The sequence below is a fragment of the Triturus cristatus genome, chromosome 11 (assembly GCF_964204655.1).
Source record: "Triturus cristatus chromosome 11, aTriCri1.1, whole genome shotgun sequence".
NCBI lineage: Eukaryota > Metazoa > Chordata > Amphibia > Caudata > Salamandridae > Triturus > Triturus cristatus.
Window position 1 is genome coordinate 264,093,962 of NC_140594.1, and position 19,165 is coordinate 264,113,126.

At 44.5% G+C, this 19,165-nt stretch overlaps 1 protein-coding gene across 3 annotated transcripts in view; it reads right to left on the reverse strand.

Moving 5' to 3' along the window:
• TTC28 (tetratricopeptide repeat domain 28) overlaps window positions 1–19,165 on the reverse strand; it is a 1,841,724-nt gene that overhangs the window by 46,116 nt on the left and 1,776,443 nt on the right. For all 3 annotated transcript variants that reach the window (XM_085636419.1, XM_085636418.1, XM_085636420.1), the window contains 2 exons: window positions 2,012–2,191; window positions 195–915 (listed from right to left, as the gene is read on the reverse strand). In XM_085636419.1, the coding sequence (XP_085492545.1) occupies window positions 195–915; window positions 2,012–2,191 (901 nt within the window). The remainder of the gene's footprint in view (window positions 1–194; window positions 916–2,011; window positions 2,192–19,165) is intronic.

A 19,165-nucleotide genomic window follows, 5' to 3' on the forward strand; every position in this document is an offset into this window, starting at 1 on the left:
TTTGAAAACAAAATATACAATGTTCAGGAAAGCAGAGAGCTTTCTTCGAGCTGTTGGGCATGCTTACCTGGCATCTTTTTCAAGAAATCTGGGATCTTTTAAGTATGAACTTCTAGCATAAAGAAATAATTTCTGGTCAATCCATAATGGTACAAATTATATTTCAGTAAAGAAAGGACGGCTAGATGTCATACCTGCCCAGTTGGAGGGATGAGAAAACTGCTTGTTGCTTTGGACGGACTTCATCGCCTCCACAAGAGCAGCACTTGTCTTCATTCCATTGAGAAGGGATGAATAAAAGGCATGGACAAACATTTTGGAAGCTGCCACTGGAACAGGCCAAAGGGACACAAGGACACATTGAGCGCCAGCTGCAAGAAAGGCTCTTGTCAAGCCAATAACCCCGTCTGCGGTGACCTTATTGTTGGATTCCTGGTAGGACCCAAGGATCACCAGTTTGACAGGAAGTCGCAGATCCAAGACGTCCGCCGCAGTGAGGAGGAATTCTTGGAGTGGAGGACAGTCCGTTATACTCTCCACGTCACTTGCATCGTCCGGCATTTGGAGGGATTCTGGAATAGTATAAGTGTTTCCAAATGAACCCTTGGCCCCACCAGTGGCATCCTCATTATTAGGAGTCAAAACCAAAGCTGCAAGCTTCCAGGAGATGTGAGTGGCAAAATGGACACACTCCGCCTGAGTGAGGGCACTCATGACCTTTTCTTTTGTAGCCATGTTACCAACAAGGGGTTGGCACCCAAGTAGCTCCGAAACCATGTAGGCTTCTTCTTCGGCAGAGGGCATTGGACCCCAGAGCCATCTGTCCATGACTGATGAAGGAAGCTTGGGATTTCCTATGACAGCCGCCATGGAGGTAGAGCTTGTGTAAGATGGAGTGTTCTTCCTCAGGTGAGACTAGAAAACAGGACATGAAAAAGTTAGCATTATAAGTTCAAAATGGTTGGGCTAATCTTATCACATAATATCTTTAGAGTAGGTTACGATGAAAATATATCATTTTTTCTAATCAGCCTTTCTATCAGGAATATATACAGATTTGTTTTGAGGAATGTCTACCATTGTACAAAAGGTCTGTGTTCTGAACATCTCCTCAAAAGTAAAGTATATAAGAAACCGTTTTGTATATTGCACTATTGTTTACTGAAAATCTGTATTTCCTTGAAATTGTGCTGCTGCATTATAAACCATTATATTACCAGTTGAACAATATGAACTCTTTTGTATATGCATTGCTCATTATCAACCTTAAATATGGATTCTTAGACAATTAACTAGCAAGCACACAATTTCAATGAAGTCAGCAGTGTATTTACTTCTGTGAAATGCTTTAGGCCAGGGCCCTGGCAAAGGCAAAAAATGGACATCAAACCAGGGCCTTGAACGCTTGATTTCTGTCGTTCACCGGCTGGAAAAAAAACACCCTACCTTTCTGCCTTGCTTGGTGCTATCTGGACCTCTAATGCAAAGCGACTAGAACTCACTTTTCTGATATTTACTTTTAGACGTACACTGTCAAGTTTTTAATTACTTTTGGTCCTGGATTAAGGTGTTACATAAACTGTAAAAATCAAATATTGTGCTGATTTTGATTATACTTTGACCAGTGAGATCCCATTTATGAATTTGGCAATCCCTATATGCTATTTCACAAGTATTTCATATATTACACACGTCACGCCTAGTGTAACGCCTTCCATTTTTCACAACCGTTTTACGGCCCACCACCCTTTTCATCCCACTTAAAGTAGTGCTACTGTTTAAAATTGTTGTATAATGCAATCTGAGCAAGAGATGGAAATAAATGCTTAAAAATTAATGTTTTGATGCAATAATTTCATCGTAGCAAAAACAATCAAGTAAATGCACTGTTTTATTGACTGGGAAATCAATTTTTAGAGCAGCTTTAAGTATTGCTGTCTAATATCCAAAACGCAATTAGCATTTTGTAAATAACACATTCATCTGATTAAAAAGGGCAGGTGAAGCCTACCTTGGAGTTCGGGTTCAGAGAACGTATGGAGGGGACGGCGATCAAACTGAATCGTTCGTAGAGGTATTCGTTGGAAGAACTCCCCTTCAGCAGAGCAAAAGGAATGAGGTAAAGCTCTCCTTCCAAGACCAACACCAGCTGCCGATGGCGTCCAACGGGACCACTGGAATGCATCAGACCCTGTGGAGTAGAATCAGACTTTGACATTTAATAGATGGAAAATAGAGAGAAGATTATTTAGGTTGTCAAACTCCCAATGTATGTTCCAATCTCCAACTCCTTTTTGGCATCAAGAACATCCATCATCTCCCCCAAGTAGACCTTATGGAGCTGTGCAGGAGTGTAATAGATATGAATAATGGAGAACATCTGTAATCTTCGGAAATTAGCAAGAAAGAAAGTGTAGGTAGACTTAATTTCCTCTAGTCTCTATTATTGACATTGATAGTATCCGCCTTTTCCCACTCCATCCTAAAATAGTCTTACCCACTCCATTTAGGATCTGTTATCACTGTGAAATTCTGGAAATCTGACTCCTCATTCCACTATTTAAACTTTGGCACTTTCCAGTATCCAAAGATATTTTTTGATTCACCCACAACTTTCGATCCAAAGCAAAGATCTGAAACATATTTAGCACTTGCTATGACTAGCCAGTCAAGGTCTACGATGACAATTTTCCAGCAATCATGTGAGGAAGAAAAAGTTAAGAGAGAGGGTTTGTGGGCGGGAGGGGGTGGGGGAAAGTGTGTTTTTCCCTTTTTAGCTCCCATAGGAATTTTTTCTCCCTCCCACAGCCAAAACTGAACAGATTTACACCAAACTTGTCATGAAAGTAGAATTTTACTCCAAAAGAATGCTTTTTGTTGGTTTGGTGTAAATTTGTTCATTAGATTTTTATATGTATCTGTTCAAAAGACTAACAGGGTGGGCTTGAAAGGGTTAATATTTTTGTAAATCTCTTCCATTTAAAGTGTGATTGAGTGATTCACGACTCTGGTTAATCACATTTGGATTTGTTAAGAAATGTGATTGGCTGGAAAAGGACTCTGGATTTTTTTTGACATCATGACAAATATGACTAGATTCCTATTTGCAATTTATGTACAGTGGAATAACATTTTCCACTGCAATGGGGAGAGAGGGGGTGAAATGAAGGTGTCAGACGATGGAAGAGTGAGGGGGGAAATGGATGCCCAGAGGTTCATCTGACCAGGAAAAAAACTAGAAAACAGCATATGACTCGCAAGTCAAAATGCCATTCGAGCAAATTGGTATTTTAAGTAGTGGATTTTTTCACCATTTTGTGAAAAAATCATGAATCAGATGTAATTCACAATTTTCCAAAAGGATTAAAGAAGTGCAAGAAAAACCAAGGGAGTGTGCGGCAGAGAGAGACAGAGAAACAAATTGCTGAGATATGGTGGGGAGTCCAATGATGTGCACAGCAGGGATTGTGCACTGTAGGGATTGTTCACCCATGGTCGGATGGGTGCCGAGCCTTGCTGCCGGCCATACCTTGCTGCAAACACCCTGACAGTGCATGACCAAAGGCTGTGTGCATCGGGCATTGGGTGACCAGGCAGTGTGCAGTGGGGTTTGGCCACTCGAAGTGGGTTGGGCACAGGGGAACCAACTCCCAGTGTATGTAGCCAAAGGCCATGTGAACCAATGGATGGGAAATAAGTATATTATTTAAATTAAAAAACATACAAACGCACTGAACAAATACAGTTTGAAACTGAGTTATAGCTCAAACATGCAAAACCATTGAAATTCACCAGCTATGGAATGCAAGGAACACAAAGCAGACCATAACTTGTATTACCGCCATGTTTATCTCTTGCTTAATTACATTTTTCCACCACAATTTGCAAATGGGAATTTGGTGCATGGCAGGTGATAGGTGATGCTGCAAGAAATGGCACGCATTGAGTGCCTGGCATAACACAACTTCATAATTGGTGAATTTCAGTGGTTTTCCATGTCTGAGCCAGTACCGTAACGCAGCTTTTAAGTGTACTATTTTCATTGTTTCATAGACAGCGATAGATAGATCGATAGATAGATAGATAGATAGATAGATAGATAGATAGATAGATAGATAGATAGATAGATAGATAGATAGATAGATAGATAGATAGATAGATAGATAGATAGATAGATAGATAGATAGATAGATAGATAGATAGATAGATAGATAGATAGTGTTATGCCACTGATTTACTGTGATTAAAAGCATTTTGTTAATGCACGTGTACACATCTGCCTAAAAAGAAACCAGCTTCAGGGCCAGGGCTGTTACGCCAATCTCTACTTTCCTTTCTGTTTTCAATCCATGTTTTAATTATTTAGTTTTTACAATGGGTATTTTTTTGCAAGCAAACACATGCCACCTTTGCCTAGTGGCAATTTTACTTGTTATTACCTTCACAAATGTAATGCTCACTGCACGGTTGTAAAAATACATAAAAATGCAAGCTTGCCAATATCAGCCCGATTGACTTTGCCAGTGCTTGTTTTAACCCGAATGTATGCCCTTATTGGGGTCACTGGTATGTCGCCTGGACAGTAGCTGCTCCTCTCAGCTTAGTGTTGGTGCTGACAGCCCTTCAGAGGTAGAGCTGGTGAGTCTAGAAAGCTAACCGGCTTAAGTGCTTCTGTACTCTCTCGTCGAGGCACGGGCCTCCATGAGCACTACGCTCCGGGGGGCAGATTCAGCCTGTGGTGTGTGAGGTACCTTGAGAGCACATCTGTATAAACAGCTGAGAGCCACCCGTGCTCGTACTACACTTTCTCTGATTCACTACACATTCCACGTCCGAGTAAACATATACGTTTACATGAGAAAGTTCTACATTAAACACTCACACATAAGTCGGATCACAGTTTCCTGTGACAATGAACATTTCTGGACCATTTCTGCTTTACTAGTTTTATGAATAAGAAAACAAAAAGAGAAAGACAAAATAACATGAACATTTCAATTAAAAGGCTGCTATTTGCCTAGTTATGCGTTCTTGATACCACCATACAAAGCCCGCTCATAAAGATCTCAGTATCCGATACAGAAACCGTTAGGTGTACAGGGTACATGGTGCAGTTTTAGAAAAGCAGATAAATATCCTTATACTTTAGTCTAAGGAACAAATGTTTTAAATTCAGAAACCGCCTTAGATGCACAACAATGTCATAAGGCTCTCCAGCTGACGCTGTGAGAATTGATAACATAACATACGATTTGAAACTAGAGTTTGAACATTGTTTGATTTTCTTGCAGAAAACTGATGCATTAGCACAGAACGGCCCAGTGGGTTAAAGTGCCTGCTGCCGAGGTCTGTGTGTTCCCTACAAGTCACAGGCTCCCACCATCAGGATCACACAACATCTCATCTATCTGGGGTCCAGTGGCGTAACGAAATCGAGTGGGGCCCCTGCAAAGTATAAGGGGGCCCCACGCTCCTGACCCAGTGTCCCGCCGCCCGTGCACTGAGCCAGAGGGGGGCCCCTAGAACTCGCCCTTCCCCGGCACTGGGGGTGCTATTTTTACGCCACTGCTGGGGTCAATAAAATGAGCGGTAATGAATTGGCTCAGACGAAAATGCCCAAGTTTGCCTATGGTTAAAAATAAAGCAATTAAAAGAAAAGAAAATTCAGAAAGAACATGACGCCCTAACTCATCCTTTTGAACTATTATACAAGAGGCAAGAAAAAACTTAGATCATCAAAGCAAAAACTAACTAGTTTAAAAGTGCTAGATATGGGTATTAACTTCAATTTAAAAAATAAATAAATTATTGGGCACGTTGTGTGGGGTAACATATGTCAATTCAAATTTCAACTATAGCATTGCATGACATAAATCTTCAAGCTTTACTTCTTTAAGGCTGTGCCATATGAAAGCGGAAAAAGTGCAACTGAGGTCAAAGAAGAGCAGCTTTAAATTGACATTAAGGAACACTCCCTGCCACCCTCGCTGCCCTCCTTGCAGCCTCTGAGCTCTGAAGCGCATTTGCTGTGGGAGTGAGATGCAGGGTCACTCACTCTGACAATGAGCTGCCTCGGGAGCCTTCCTCAGAAAATGGCCGCTCCATCCTGACATATTGTTTACAAGCCCCGCCGACTCCTTGGGGGAGGCCGCGCCAGTCCGCTGCCTATGGTGAACCTGCCCGCGCGCGCTGCAGCTGAATGCGCCTGCACTGGCTCAGCCCTGCCTGCGGAGACTGAACTGACACGCGGTAGCTTCCCACCAGGGGGCTTGTTGTTTTGCAGAAATAATCTTTCTATATTCCATTTGACTTCCTGCTCCGGGAGCCTGGGCTCCGGGCGTCATAAGGCGATGGCGTCTAAGCCACAGTGACATGTGCCTGGCAGAATCCTCCATCTGTATGGAAAACCCCTCAGAGATTAATATCGTCTATTACAATGGCTAGGCACTGGAGAATTTTAAATATGTTTAATTGGATAAATTGAATTTAAGTTACCAGCAAGACGAATTTTAATTATGGAGTTGAGACAATAATAATCCACTCATGCAGTACAAGGCCACAAAGCATTGGCATGCAGAATGAACTGGACTCAACACAATCCGGCCTTAATGAGATTCTTGGATTCATGAGGCAAAACACACTTAATGGGGCTTAAAGAGAGCATTAGTTGTCATTTGTCATGTCTTATAGTAGCTTGAAGTGGAGTGACAACCTATAAAGAAACATGAGTCCACTACCTCCTAGAACACCAGCGTTTACTTTGTGCTGTCCTACTCCACAACGTGGAGGTCAGGCGGGCAACTAGAGGCAAATTTCGGGGGGGGACTGAGAAAGATTTCGGGGGGGAGGGCTAAGTCTTCCAGCCATAGGCAGAGTGGCTGTAAGAAGGGGTGAAAACACAACAAAAGCCTCAATAACGAGTAAATGGTCTTCTAAAGACCTGTGAAGTACTCTGGAGCGGCTGCAATTAGACGGACGCCAGCCCGCGAGGCTGTCTCAGCCGAGCTGACACACACAACACACGACGGGGGGGGGGGGCTGAAGCCCGGTGAGCCCAATGGGTGTTGCGCGCCTGGTGGAGGTCTTTGGAGAAACCTTCCATGAGGAACATTTTGCACAAGTTAAATTCGGGTAATGAAATGGTATCCTATTTAAATAGTTTAAAGCCTGCATTATGCATCCTACTATTGACATAATTTCAGGCCATACGGTTACAGAATTGGTGCATGATTTTTTGCCAGGCACATCCCATAGCTGCGATGCAAGACGTTGTAATTGACAGCAAATACCCAAAGATATATACACTGATTGCAGATATGTATCCTGAACATCTGTGAATTAACACTCATGTAGCGGGCTAGTTGTCAGTGATCTATAAAACGCCCCAAATAAATAAACACAGAGGGGCTCATTGCAATGTCAGGCGGAAAGCCTCCGCCCGACACCAACTCGGATTCAGGACAGACCAACTCACGGTCAGAGGTTCCTCCCACTCGATTACGATGCGACCGGTGGGATTCCTATTGTTCCCTATGGGAGCTTGTGTTCGGCCCAACCACCGGCCATAACACAGGCTCCTATGGGGAAATGGGGTGTGTGTGTAAACCTCTGCACTCTTTCACGGGCACCCCATTGTGCCTGCCACACAGTGCAGGCTTTACAGTGGGGGTCCCTTAGATTCCCCCTCAGCCTCCAACCGGAGGCCGCAGGATGAAGGGGGCCCTGCTATGGGCCCGCAAAGTCACTTTCTGACAGCCTTTTCGTGTTGGAAAGGCTGGCACAGAGAGGCTGCTGGAAACCGACATCGTAATCCAGAGGATGGAAATGCTGTCCAAAGGGGTGTACGATGTGGTGATGACCGACATGCATACTCCGAGAGTCGGTCGGAATAGAGTCGGAATGACCGAACCGTTTACGTTCTGACCGCAAACATCATGTTCGTGTGGTCGAAATGTATACTGACCGAGTTGATCAGAAGGGCTCCGACACGGTCGAATAAATTCCGACTGTCATGAGTAGGCTTTCTGCCCGACATTGTAATCAGCCCCAGAGACGCAACGGGATATGTACAGTCTATTTACTACAACTGGCCAACAAGAGCAAAAAAAAAAACAAGCAGTGCAAACCCAATAGGGCTGACTTTAATGTACCAACACAGGTGAATACAGGCATTCTCAGATCATGTTTTATATGAACAAATTCTGTTTATCACATTAAAGCCCTCCCTACTTGTCTGCCAATGCTGAGGAAAAAGTAGCAAAATAGGTTTGCCTTCTGTATAGAATGCATAACGGAGATAAAGAATTGAATGAGAAGAACAATGATGATTATGTGTACTGCACAGATGAATAATAGTCCTTCATACATTCCAATAATGCACTTCCTATAAGGTGGAATAACACCCTGACCAGCCAACAACCTAAGGTGATGGATTAATATCATATGGGTGGCATCAAAGCCAATCAATCTATGTTTTAAAGCGCTGGGTACAGGGGTCTCACCACTTTTCTCTACACAGAAATTATACCTGTCTTATCAGTGAAATGTTTTGTTATATATGTCATAGGCATTTTTGACTCAGTGCACTAATTTGTAATTATGATACATATATGTATTTATTTTATTATTTGTTTAGGTCTATATTGTGGCTGTCCTGAAGAAGGTGCTCAAAAGCCGAAACGCGCGTAGACAAATTAAGAACTTGTCCAACATCTAGCCACTATGTTTTAAATAAGAAAGACTTATTTTATGTTTATCTGTTTTTGTGTTTTATGTTTGTATTTTGTAAATTTTGGAATTAAGTCACAATTGTTTGTATAAATGTATGTTACACTATTGTGATTATGTCGTCTAACACAGTATGTTTCAACATTTTGGATTAAAATTGATTTTAGTATGAATTTATACAAAAATCAAAAAATTAGTGCACTGAGTCTATATATACACACACCAATGAGCCTGTTGTAGGTCTTTTCATGACCAGTTAATTGCCTAGGTTTTTTTGCTTTAACTTGCATTTTCCCTGCCCTAGGACTTATTGTGCTTTGCAGGGTGTCCCTTTGCATCTCAAACAATGTCCTATGATACCTTTTAACAGTATTCAGAGTTTTTACTGCAGGCTACTTCATTAAATATTCATAGTCACCAACAGGAACAAATGAAACCGCCTAAACACTGGGTCGGTGACATAGCTCATCTTGAGGGACGTGGGGTCAGGACCGGACTGGCCGTAGCGGGCACCGGGCAATCCCCCGGTGCGCCGCACAGGTGGGGGCCGGTTTTGGGCCCCTGGGGGCCGTTTTTGTTACAGGGCCGTTCTTGCAGCATAGCTGCAAAATCAGCCCTGTAAAAAAATCGGCCGAAAACCGGCCCTTGCACAGAGCTCGGCGGCTCCGAGGGGGCTGGCCGAGCACTTTGCCAGGGCCGGTTGTGGTTCCCAGTCCGGCCCTGCGTGGGGTCGTTTTACCTTTAGCTCTAGCCATTAGATCTGGTGGGTGCTGTTGTTTTTGGGAAGTGAAATTCAATGGATCTTAACTACAGGGGCGCAAAGGCCACGGATACTGGCTTTTAAGCATAAAAGGCAGTGGCAGACGGCATAGCTCGTGGGTGAGGGGGCACGCATAGGGGCACGAGGGGTCATGAAGGGGGGTCGCAATTGCGGGAGGAAGCATAATAAAAATAAAAAAATAATAACTTACCTTGCCGAAGGGTCCAACGTCTCTGCTCCTGCTCTCCTGCCTCCGACTTCAGGAACAGGAAAAAGGCAGCCGGGCTCTCTCCCCCAAGCCAATCACAACGCTATGCAATACAGCATTGTGATTGGTCTGAACGCCATAACACGCCGCTCAGCCAGGGGCTGGAGGGGTGGGCATGTTCTCCATGCAGGCTGTAATGCAGCCTAAATGGAGAAGGGGGAAGGTGCGCATGACTGATTTGGGCAGCTCAAGAGGGCCAACCACACAGTTATTGCGCACTTAGGAGTGGGCAAACCACTCCTCCTATGCCCTGCTCTGACAGCAGAGCAGCCCCACCCATCCTCCCGCACACAAAGCAGCACAAACATAATATGATAACTGAAAGTTATTATCATTTTATGTTTTTGCTTGACGTTTTGTTTGAAAGCAGTGGGGCGACACTCCTCTGCCATAGCGGAGGAGCTGTCACTGATAAAACGGAACAGCTCCCTAGGGGAGAAGCTTGAAGTAAAGAGTTTCATGGAAAGAGTTTGCAGGGCTCAGCATTGTTCAAGTAGCTGCTTTACATCCAGCAAGTAACATAGCAGGAACTACCTTGCAACATCCAAAACACACACAATAGTGGTATGGGTGTCCTTTATGACTGAAATGCCAAGTGGAACAAGGGTGCCACTACTGCCGAAGTTGATGGCCTTGGATATTAAACATATGGCATTTCCTCTTGGCACCCATTTGTGGGAGAGGAAGCCCATACCCAGCTCGGTCATGAACCGAAGAGGGGCTTGACTTCTACCCTTGGTTTGGGCGACTGTCAATGACGAGGGTCAGAAACTTAGAAACATTTGAGTAACTACTAGAAGTCATGCATAACCTGGGCACTATAGCAATGACCCTTGTCAAGCTATGTACAGAGATATATAGCAAATACTAATGCAGCAGTTTAATTAAAGCTGATATGGTCTCTGCATAAATTGTTTACCTGCACCCCTGCTCGATTACTATATTCACTAGAGAATTCTCTTTTAGAACATGCCCTGATCCCACATGCACACTGCAAGGTGTGGCACTACTGCAGGAATAGTGATATGTGAGCAGTACTCTACCACACCACCAATGTCCACCCTATGGTCATGTGGGTGATAGTGGGTTAGATACTGTTAGCCATTGGGTTTCTGGTTGGCAGAGATGTGCACCCTGTCCAAGCAGGAACCACAATCCTAGTCAGGGTAAGTGTAGTACACACTAAAGGTTTACCTGTGCTCACCCTATGGTAGCTTGGCACAGAGCAGTCAGGCGAAACTAAAGAGGCAATGTGAAAAGTAGTTGCGCATGCAAACACATACACAGTAACACAGTGAAAACACCACAAAAGTACTCCACACCAGTTTAGAAAAAAAGCCACCATTTATCGGAGTAAAACAAGACCAAAGTGATAAAAATCCAAAATACAGAAGTCAAGTTATACATTTTGCAAGAGTAAATCAAAATGCAGTTCTTAGAAATCAAAAGCTCCAACTGGTTTATCTGGTTGCGCTTGACCAGGGCAAATCCAAAAGTTCAGTCTGACCACAATGGAATGCGGGCCAGATACATGATGCCTGGATGCATTGAAGTTTGGGACGATGCGTTGAGCCAAAGAAGGGATGCATCACTTTCGAAGGCAAAGTGCTATTTACGAAGTTGGACAATGTTGTTGATCCATTGATGTCCACAGCGCTGTGCATCGGGCCAATGCGTCGATGTTGAACTGCTGGACTGTGGCCAAATGCGTTGGCGCAAAGCCGCACCGTGAAGGGAATGCATCAGATTCGGGAATGGTGCGTCACAGACATCAGCGAAGCGGTGTCTTACACTTGTGCAGCAGCAGTGATGTGGAGGCACTGCAGCAACAAAGTTGGGGCAGCTTTGTAAGTCGAGGCCGTTACGTTGCGCGGTTGGCAAGAAATGGCCATGGCTTCGGTGCAGGCATTGGTGATGTATCGATATTGCAGGGAAATGCACCAGTTTTGATCGACAAGCCAGTTTTGATGCATTGATCTCTTGGGTTGTAGCAATAAACACTCACTTCCAAGGGACCAGGACTGGATATGGCACCACTTGGCAGAGCAGGACTCACAGCAGAGGAGCCCAGGTGCTGATAGCAGATGGAAGTGAAGTCTTTTATATCCCTAAGACTTCAGAAACAGGAGGCAATCCCAAACAAGCTCTTGGGGAACCTTTAGAGATGCAGCATGTAGATAGTCAAGTCTACTCCTCTCACTCACAGGCAAGAAGCAGCAGGCCAACTCAGGAAAGAAAGCAGCAAAGTGGCAGTCATTCCTGGCAGCACATCAGCTTTTTATCCTGGTAAAATGTCCTAAGTTCCAGAAGTGTTTTGCGTATATGTTGTCAGAGGTCCAGTACTTATACCCATTTTAGCCTTTGAAGTAGGAAGACTTCAAAGAAAGGTCTTTGTAGTGCACAAGACCCTGTCCTATCCTGCCCTGGCTCCAAACTCACTACAGAGGGGTGTGCAACCCTTTATGTGGGGACAGGCGCAACCCTTTTCAGGTGCAAGTGTCAGCTTCTCCCCCTCACTCAAGCTCAGGCAGACCCATCAGCCTGGTGATAGGCAATTGGGATGTGAGCAGCACACCCCAGTTGTGTCTGTCTAGAGGAAATGCACAAAGCCAAACTTTCATCCTACCAGATATGTATTCCAGAGACAGGCAGAAGGCACAGAATGGTCAAAGTAAGAAAATGCCAACTTTCTAAAAGTGGCATTTTCAGACCTGCAATTTGAAAACCAACTTTACTAAAAAATGTATTTCTAAATTGTGCGTTCAGAGACACAAAATGTACTTCTCCTATCTATTTCCATTGAAAGTTACAATTGTAAAACGTTACAATGCAGCTCCATTGTTATCCTGTGGTAGAGATAGGCCTTGCAGTAGTAAAAATCTAATTTGATAGTTTTTTTACTACCAGGACATGTGAAACTTAAAAGTACATGTCCTACATTTAAAATACACTGCACCCTGCCCTTGGTGGTTTGTATGAGGTCCACCTTAGAGGTAACATTTATGCAATAAAATGGAAAGTTTGGGCCTTACAAGTCTTATCTTGTCAGGTCGAAATGGCTTTTTAAAACTGCACACACGGGCTCTGCAGTGGCAGGCCTGAGACATATTTGAACAGCCACTCATGTGGGTGGCACAATTAGAGCTGCAGGCCCACTAGTAGCATTTGATTTACAGGCCCTGGGCACATGTAGAGCACTGTCCTAGGGACTTTTCAGTAAATCAACTATGCCAATCATGGAGAAACGAAATGCCATTACATTTTAGACACAGAGCACATGCACTTTAGCATTGGTCAGCAGTGAAAATGTGCAGAGTCCTAAAGCCAGCAAAAAATGAAGTTCAGCACACAGTCAAAAGAGGAGATCAGAAGGCAAAAATTCAGGGGAAACCATGCCAAAAGATGCCAGGTCAAACAGATACCAAAATAAACATACCCACTTCCTCCAGGCAAGAAGGTACTATTGGTAGCCAATCTGTTTTGGAAATATGATGAGGATGATAATGGCCCGTTGCTTTTATGGATCCATTAGTAGATCCAGGAACAGCTAGACAGTAGCGGCTGGCATGAACCGAGGGCAGGGGGGCATAAAAACTCAAAATTATAGACTTGCCTTGTTTCTTTCTTCCCTGTGTGACGTCCTCCTCCCTCCGGCGTCTTCTCGAAGCCCCAGAACGAGGGAACTGCCCTACCCAATCCTGATGCTGCTTTCACAGCATGAAAGCAGTGCCAGGATTGGATAGAGCGGCCTCTCGGTGCTCCTAAGAGCACTGGAGGCCTGTGCTTTCGCTAACCCAGCTGTCTAAGAGAGCTGGGTTAGTGTACTTTAAAATGTGCATGTGTGGCTGGCCGTCGCAAGACGGCCATCCAAAGAGATATGTGCATTTTAAAGCGCATAGCTCACTGCTGCAGCCACTCGGCAGCGCTGGCCCCACCCCGTCATGACACTTAGTTCAGGACGGGTTGCTGAAAAACAAAACAGTAATAAATAAACGTTATTACCGTTTTATTTTTCAGCTCTGGGGCTTGTGTGGCAGCGCTCCTCTGCTCAAGTGGAGGAGTCGCCCCTACAGCTAGATGGAAATAGTGTTTTGCTGTATACTATGAAATTAGCCTGTATGATGTGAAACATACATTCAACCACTTGTACACACGACTAAAGGCTGTGACCTTAATGTGTGATACTAAAGTTCTAACCGAAGAAGTTGTGTCTTGCTCATTGCCAATACTGTTCTTTTCCAAACCTTCCTATCAGGACTTTATCTAATGGCAAAATATCTTACTCCAGCATCTTTTTGTCATAACTCTGCCTGTATTCTGTTTAGGGGCTTCCTGGGGTAGTTCTTAGGCCCAATGCAACTTTTCTTTGAGTTGCCTGACATTTCTGAGGTATGGTGCAGCCCATAATGAGCTGTTTACACTGAGCAAGGATAGATTAAAATAGCTGGCACCATGTGGTGGTGCAGGGGTTTGCAAACATATAGGGTCCACACAGCAAACACACATTCATATTCCAAGCCTTATCAGGAAATATCAGTTTCGATACAATACATCATTTTTAGAAGATGACTAAATGCTGAGCTTCACTTCTTTTCCCTCTGTGGTTAAGTTACTTATCCTACGTGTCTACTCTTCATATTTTTCATATTTGGAAAATATCTTTAAGCCTTAAATATTTCGTGTGGAGTGATCCCCTGTAAGCAGTAACCTGATCTTTCTAAAGAGAACTATGGTCTGCTGGAACATCTTTATCAATAAAATGTCTGTCTTGAATTATGCTTTACTAGTACAACTGTCACCTCAAACAATTAAAAGCTACATATGCAAATGGAATTCAATTTCTCATAGGAAAAATAAATTGTTTATTCATTACATTTAATTTGTTTAATAAAAAGAATACTCGCTAGATTATTGTGCATGAGTAGAGTAACTTGCAAAAGTCAAAACTTATCCATTCGATGCATAAATGGTAAAATGTGTTTGCTTCAAACAGTGCTCAAGAAATGTAAACACCCCCCCCACACACGCCCACGTAGAGACACGTGTATCATAACAACCCTATATCAGCCATTGACCGGAAGGAAGTGTGTAATTATTATTTTCTAACTCCAGGTGCGCCCTAATACTGTGGTAAATTATAGAGCAAATTTTAATGCGTTTTTTAATTTTTATATATAGTCATTTGAAAGTATCTAAACACACTACGAGGGGTCCATGTTTATTCGTTCACTAAAGTGCGCACTCACGGGCGCTACAAACATCTAAAAACTGTGACACTAAAGAGCTAGCATTAGTACATTTTTCTAAATATATGGTGGTTTTTATTGAGTACATGCAGAGTAGGACAGAGGACATTCCAGAAGAGGGCTATCTGGATTTGAATGCTTCTTCCACCAGATCAAGTTTCACAGAAATGGAGAACATGGAGCCAACGGTGGACGTTGTGGATTGGCGTGTAGGTAGGAAATGTATTGAGCAGAAAACTGGTCCACCCAGACGTGCATTGGTACAGTGCACATAGCATTAAATCTCATGCGCTGGTAATCGGATAGCCAGTGGATTGATGGAGACCGAGCAGTGGTCCCGTCTTGTATTCCTCCTTCTTTCCGTTTTGTGTTGTCTCTTGCAATCTGTAAATGTCTGATACGGGAAAATAAGTCACGGTCGCAAAAATATGTACCAGTGGTCCCCACCGGCAACCACCGGCACAAATTAAGCACTTTTTTAAGGAACCAAAAATTTGTTTTATCGTACAATTATAAAAGTAATTATAAAATTATTAAAACATAGCAGTATCTGTTATATTGCACATTTAGATCAACACATTAATTTCCTTCATGTGAATTATGACAACACGGGGCATAGCGCATTGTATGAAATTATCCTATGTTATCATAATTCAAATAAAACATAACATATTAATGAATATTTGCTCCATTGTTATGCTACGGTGGTTTCCATATCCTTTTCAAGCCTACAACAGTTCAAGGTATTCAAAACTATCAACATATGTTGTAGGTCCACGTTGTAAGCCTTCTTTTATTTTCATGACCGCACTCTGGAAGCGGGGTGTCAGAAGGCACCTCCCACTAGTAGTGTGTGGTGGGATGCAGAGCCTTCCGAACTGTTACGGGTGGTGGGCGATAAGCCTCATTTCAACCTCCAAAGCTCAGAATCGGATGGTACTTTTGCCCGGGGGGCGGGGGGGGGGGGGAATACTGATCCGGGGTACTGTACGATAAAAGATTACCCCAGGGGTAAATTAGCAGTTGTAATTCCTGTGAAGTTGAATGGGGACCTTTGTGTCTAAGCTCATGCACTGTCCACTTTAGATGCAGGCCGGGAAGCACTCCACTCATTTTCCATCTACACTTATGGGCGTGGGAATATCTGAAGGTTCAAATGCTTTTCTTGGCCACTGACAAAGACCACATGTGGGGAGCACCTTTTGAGGTCCTCTGCCAAGAGTGTGACCCATCAGAGAGGAGCTGAGAGCACCTTTTGAGGTGCTGTGTTAAGTGTATGCTCCATAAGAGGGCCAAGTGTATGCTCTATAAGAGGTGAGCTGGAAGCATCCTTTGAGGTGCTCTCCCAAGTGTGCCCCATCAGGGGTGAGCTGGCAGTACCTTTGAGGTGCTCTCCGAAGAGTATGCACCAATACACTTGAGGTGCTGCCATTGCCTGTTGTGTAACAGGACCAGCACCACAGGCAGCGGGCCATTCTTCATTTGCGTGGGTCATGTTATGTGAATTTATTAAAATTTATAGAGCGCACATTTACCCTGAGGTGTCTTGGCGCTACCGGGTGACAGCGCCCGTCAAATGGGAGACTACGTTGGTGCTTTGTAAGCATGGTTACATTTGGCTGCCATTAGGTATTAGTTCTCTGATTGTATTGCTTTGAGTTAAACACCTTAGAAATAGCTTTGGTTTCAGTAGAAACACTCCTTTTGAGAAAGAAGGAGAGGACAGGTAAAAAGAAAACACATTATGCGCTGACCCAAGGGAAGGAGGGGCCTAGGGTGCCACCATCCAAGGGGTAGAACTCATGGAGTACAGTGACAAAATGTCAAGTCACATAGGAAGCTAAAGGTTCTTCCACCTGCCAGACACAAAAGGCTATGGGATTGTAAGAAACCCAGGATTCGGTAAGTCACGGTGCTTGCCCTCGTCTGGAGTGGCAGTGTGGGCAGAATGAAACAGAGTGCAAAGCATCCTTGAGTATTGCCCCCTGGCTGAGACTTTTGCAAAGATTCACCCATTACTTTTGTATCTCAAATGTGACTGGTATTCTCAAATGTGTTTTCCTGCTCGCTGTGCCACAGGACTCAGGCTGCACCACCCTGATGAAGGCCAGCAAGGCTAAAGCTGGTCTGGGGTTGCCTGTGCTCCCATCCAGAAGGGACCGACCTGGCAGGTTGTCCTGGACTGTTCCTAATGGAGCAGGACCGAGCCTCATTGCAAATGGCTGGTCTGTCTCTGGAGTCGCCTGCTGTCCGATGTGACCCTACTGATTACCAGGGGTTGAGACTTTTGCAAGCATTCCACACATCACCTTTTTTGTTTTGAGCTACGTCAGACACTTTCAAATAAAATGTAAGTGACCCCCCCACTTTGCAGCATTGAGCTAAGTGTTAGAAATTGATACCCAATATACCAAAGATCCTCATTGCAAGAGGTGAGAGGAAAAGTTGCTATTTTTTGTGCGCTCAGCCGTCAGAATGCTATTCTGCGAGGTGCACTGAAACTCTTCTCGCCTTTGTAGACTTGCACTTCAGGCAGCCCCTTCTCCCCATTTTTAAATGCATTTGTTCCTGCACTTCATGTATTCCATGAAACATCAGATTTCAGAAACTGAGAACCCCACAGCGACGGCTCCTCCGCTAAGGCGGAGGAGCGCCTCTCCACTGTGCTAAAAGGAAAAAGAAATTATAATAACGCAACGTTATTACCATTTTATTATTCCACTGAGGGAGGTTTATAGGTTGGGTTAGGCTGTGGTCACAGCCAGCAGGGGAGGAGTGATTGGGGCTCTTAAGTGCGCATGACAGTTTGGCCGGCTGTCTTGGGTCGGCTAAAGAGTCATGCGCAATTTGCATGTTCCCCAGCAGGCTGTAATGCACCGCCTGGCGAGGAACATGCACAGGCTCATAGTCCTCGTCTGAGCGCCGAACCACGATGCTCAGACCAACCACCACGCTACTATCATGGTGACAGCAGCATCGTGATTGGCTACGGGGAACCTGTGAGTGCTTCCTGCTGGAACAGAAGAGGACGGCAGACAGGTAAGTCGATTTATTTTTCTTCCTCCCCCTTACTCGCCCGCGCCCATTTTATTGATTTTCTAGACCCTCTCCCCCTGCCCCGGTAATTTCCGCTGGCAGCCGCTACTGGAACCCCACCTGTTGATTTCACACTCAATCCACACAGTGTAATAAAATCATGGAACAAAAGAACCACCTCGCCAAGGTCCTGAAGCCAGGGTCCCGGCCTCTGGAGCAGGCAGACTCAGACTGACATGGTTATCTGTGGGATGAACAGCTGTGGATGGGTACAGTTCGTGTCTCCATGACAAAGGCTCTGGGTGCCTGTGTCACATTAGGTGCGAACACTGTCGCTCCAGAGGCAGCATGGTCCTTCAGCGGCCGGGGGTACGTGCCTGCATGCTCCTCTTGTCAGTCCCAGTCATGGTTCCTGCCTGTTGTGTGGCCTTGTAACTTCACATGGAGCTGGGGAACCGCTAAGCAGCGGACAATGACCTTTCATCAGTGCCACAAAGAACAGAACCCTCTGAATGGACCAAAACCGGAGCAAAGATGAGCTACCGAAGACTCCGCGCCTGAGGCTGCCTCTAGCGCCTCGTGTGCGTCTCCACGCGCTATACAGCGCTCCCGGCTAACAGCAGGGCCTCGATGTATTCCCCGGCTGCGCTTTTAAGACTATTTCCGGCTACAGAGATGAGATTTCCCGCTTTTCTGATGTGAAACCTTTAGAAACGCGCGGCACTGTCCTATGGGGATGACGCCGGCTTTGATTTAATATTTCATGATGTTTCACATAGTATTCTGCGCGCCTCTTGAAGGCACGCGGAAGTGTGGCTGCCTTTCTGACAGCAAAGGACAGAAGGCTTTAAGGAGAGCAGCCAAGTAAGGAGATTCTCCCTAAAGCGGGAATTAAATCAAGCAAGTCTAGTGCTCGGGGTAAAATATTATTCATTTATGCGTCAACTATTCCCTGACCCCATCCCCAAACAATAGCCTTCCGTCTAAACAAAGGCGGTTGTTCAAACAATTACAAGCCTCAAGTTATGGTGGTGATACTTTTAGTCCTGAAGTGTCTATGATTTATCACATTAGACATCTTACTTTCCATTTTCCACAACATACAGTAGTTACAAATTATGCCGAAGT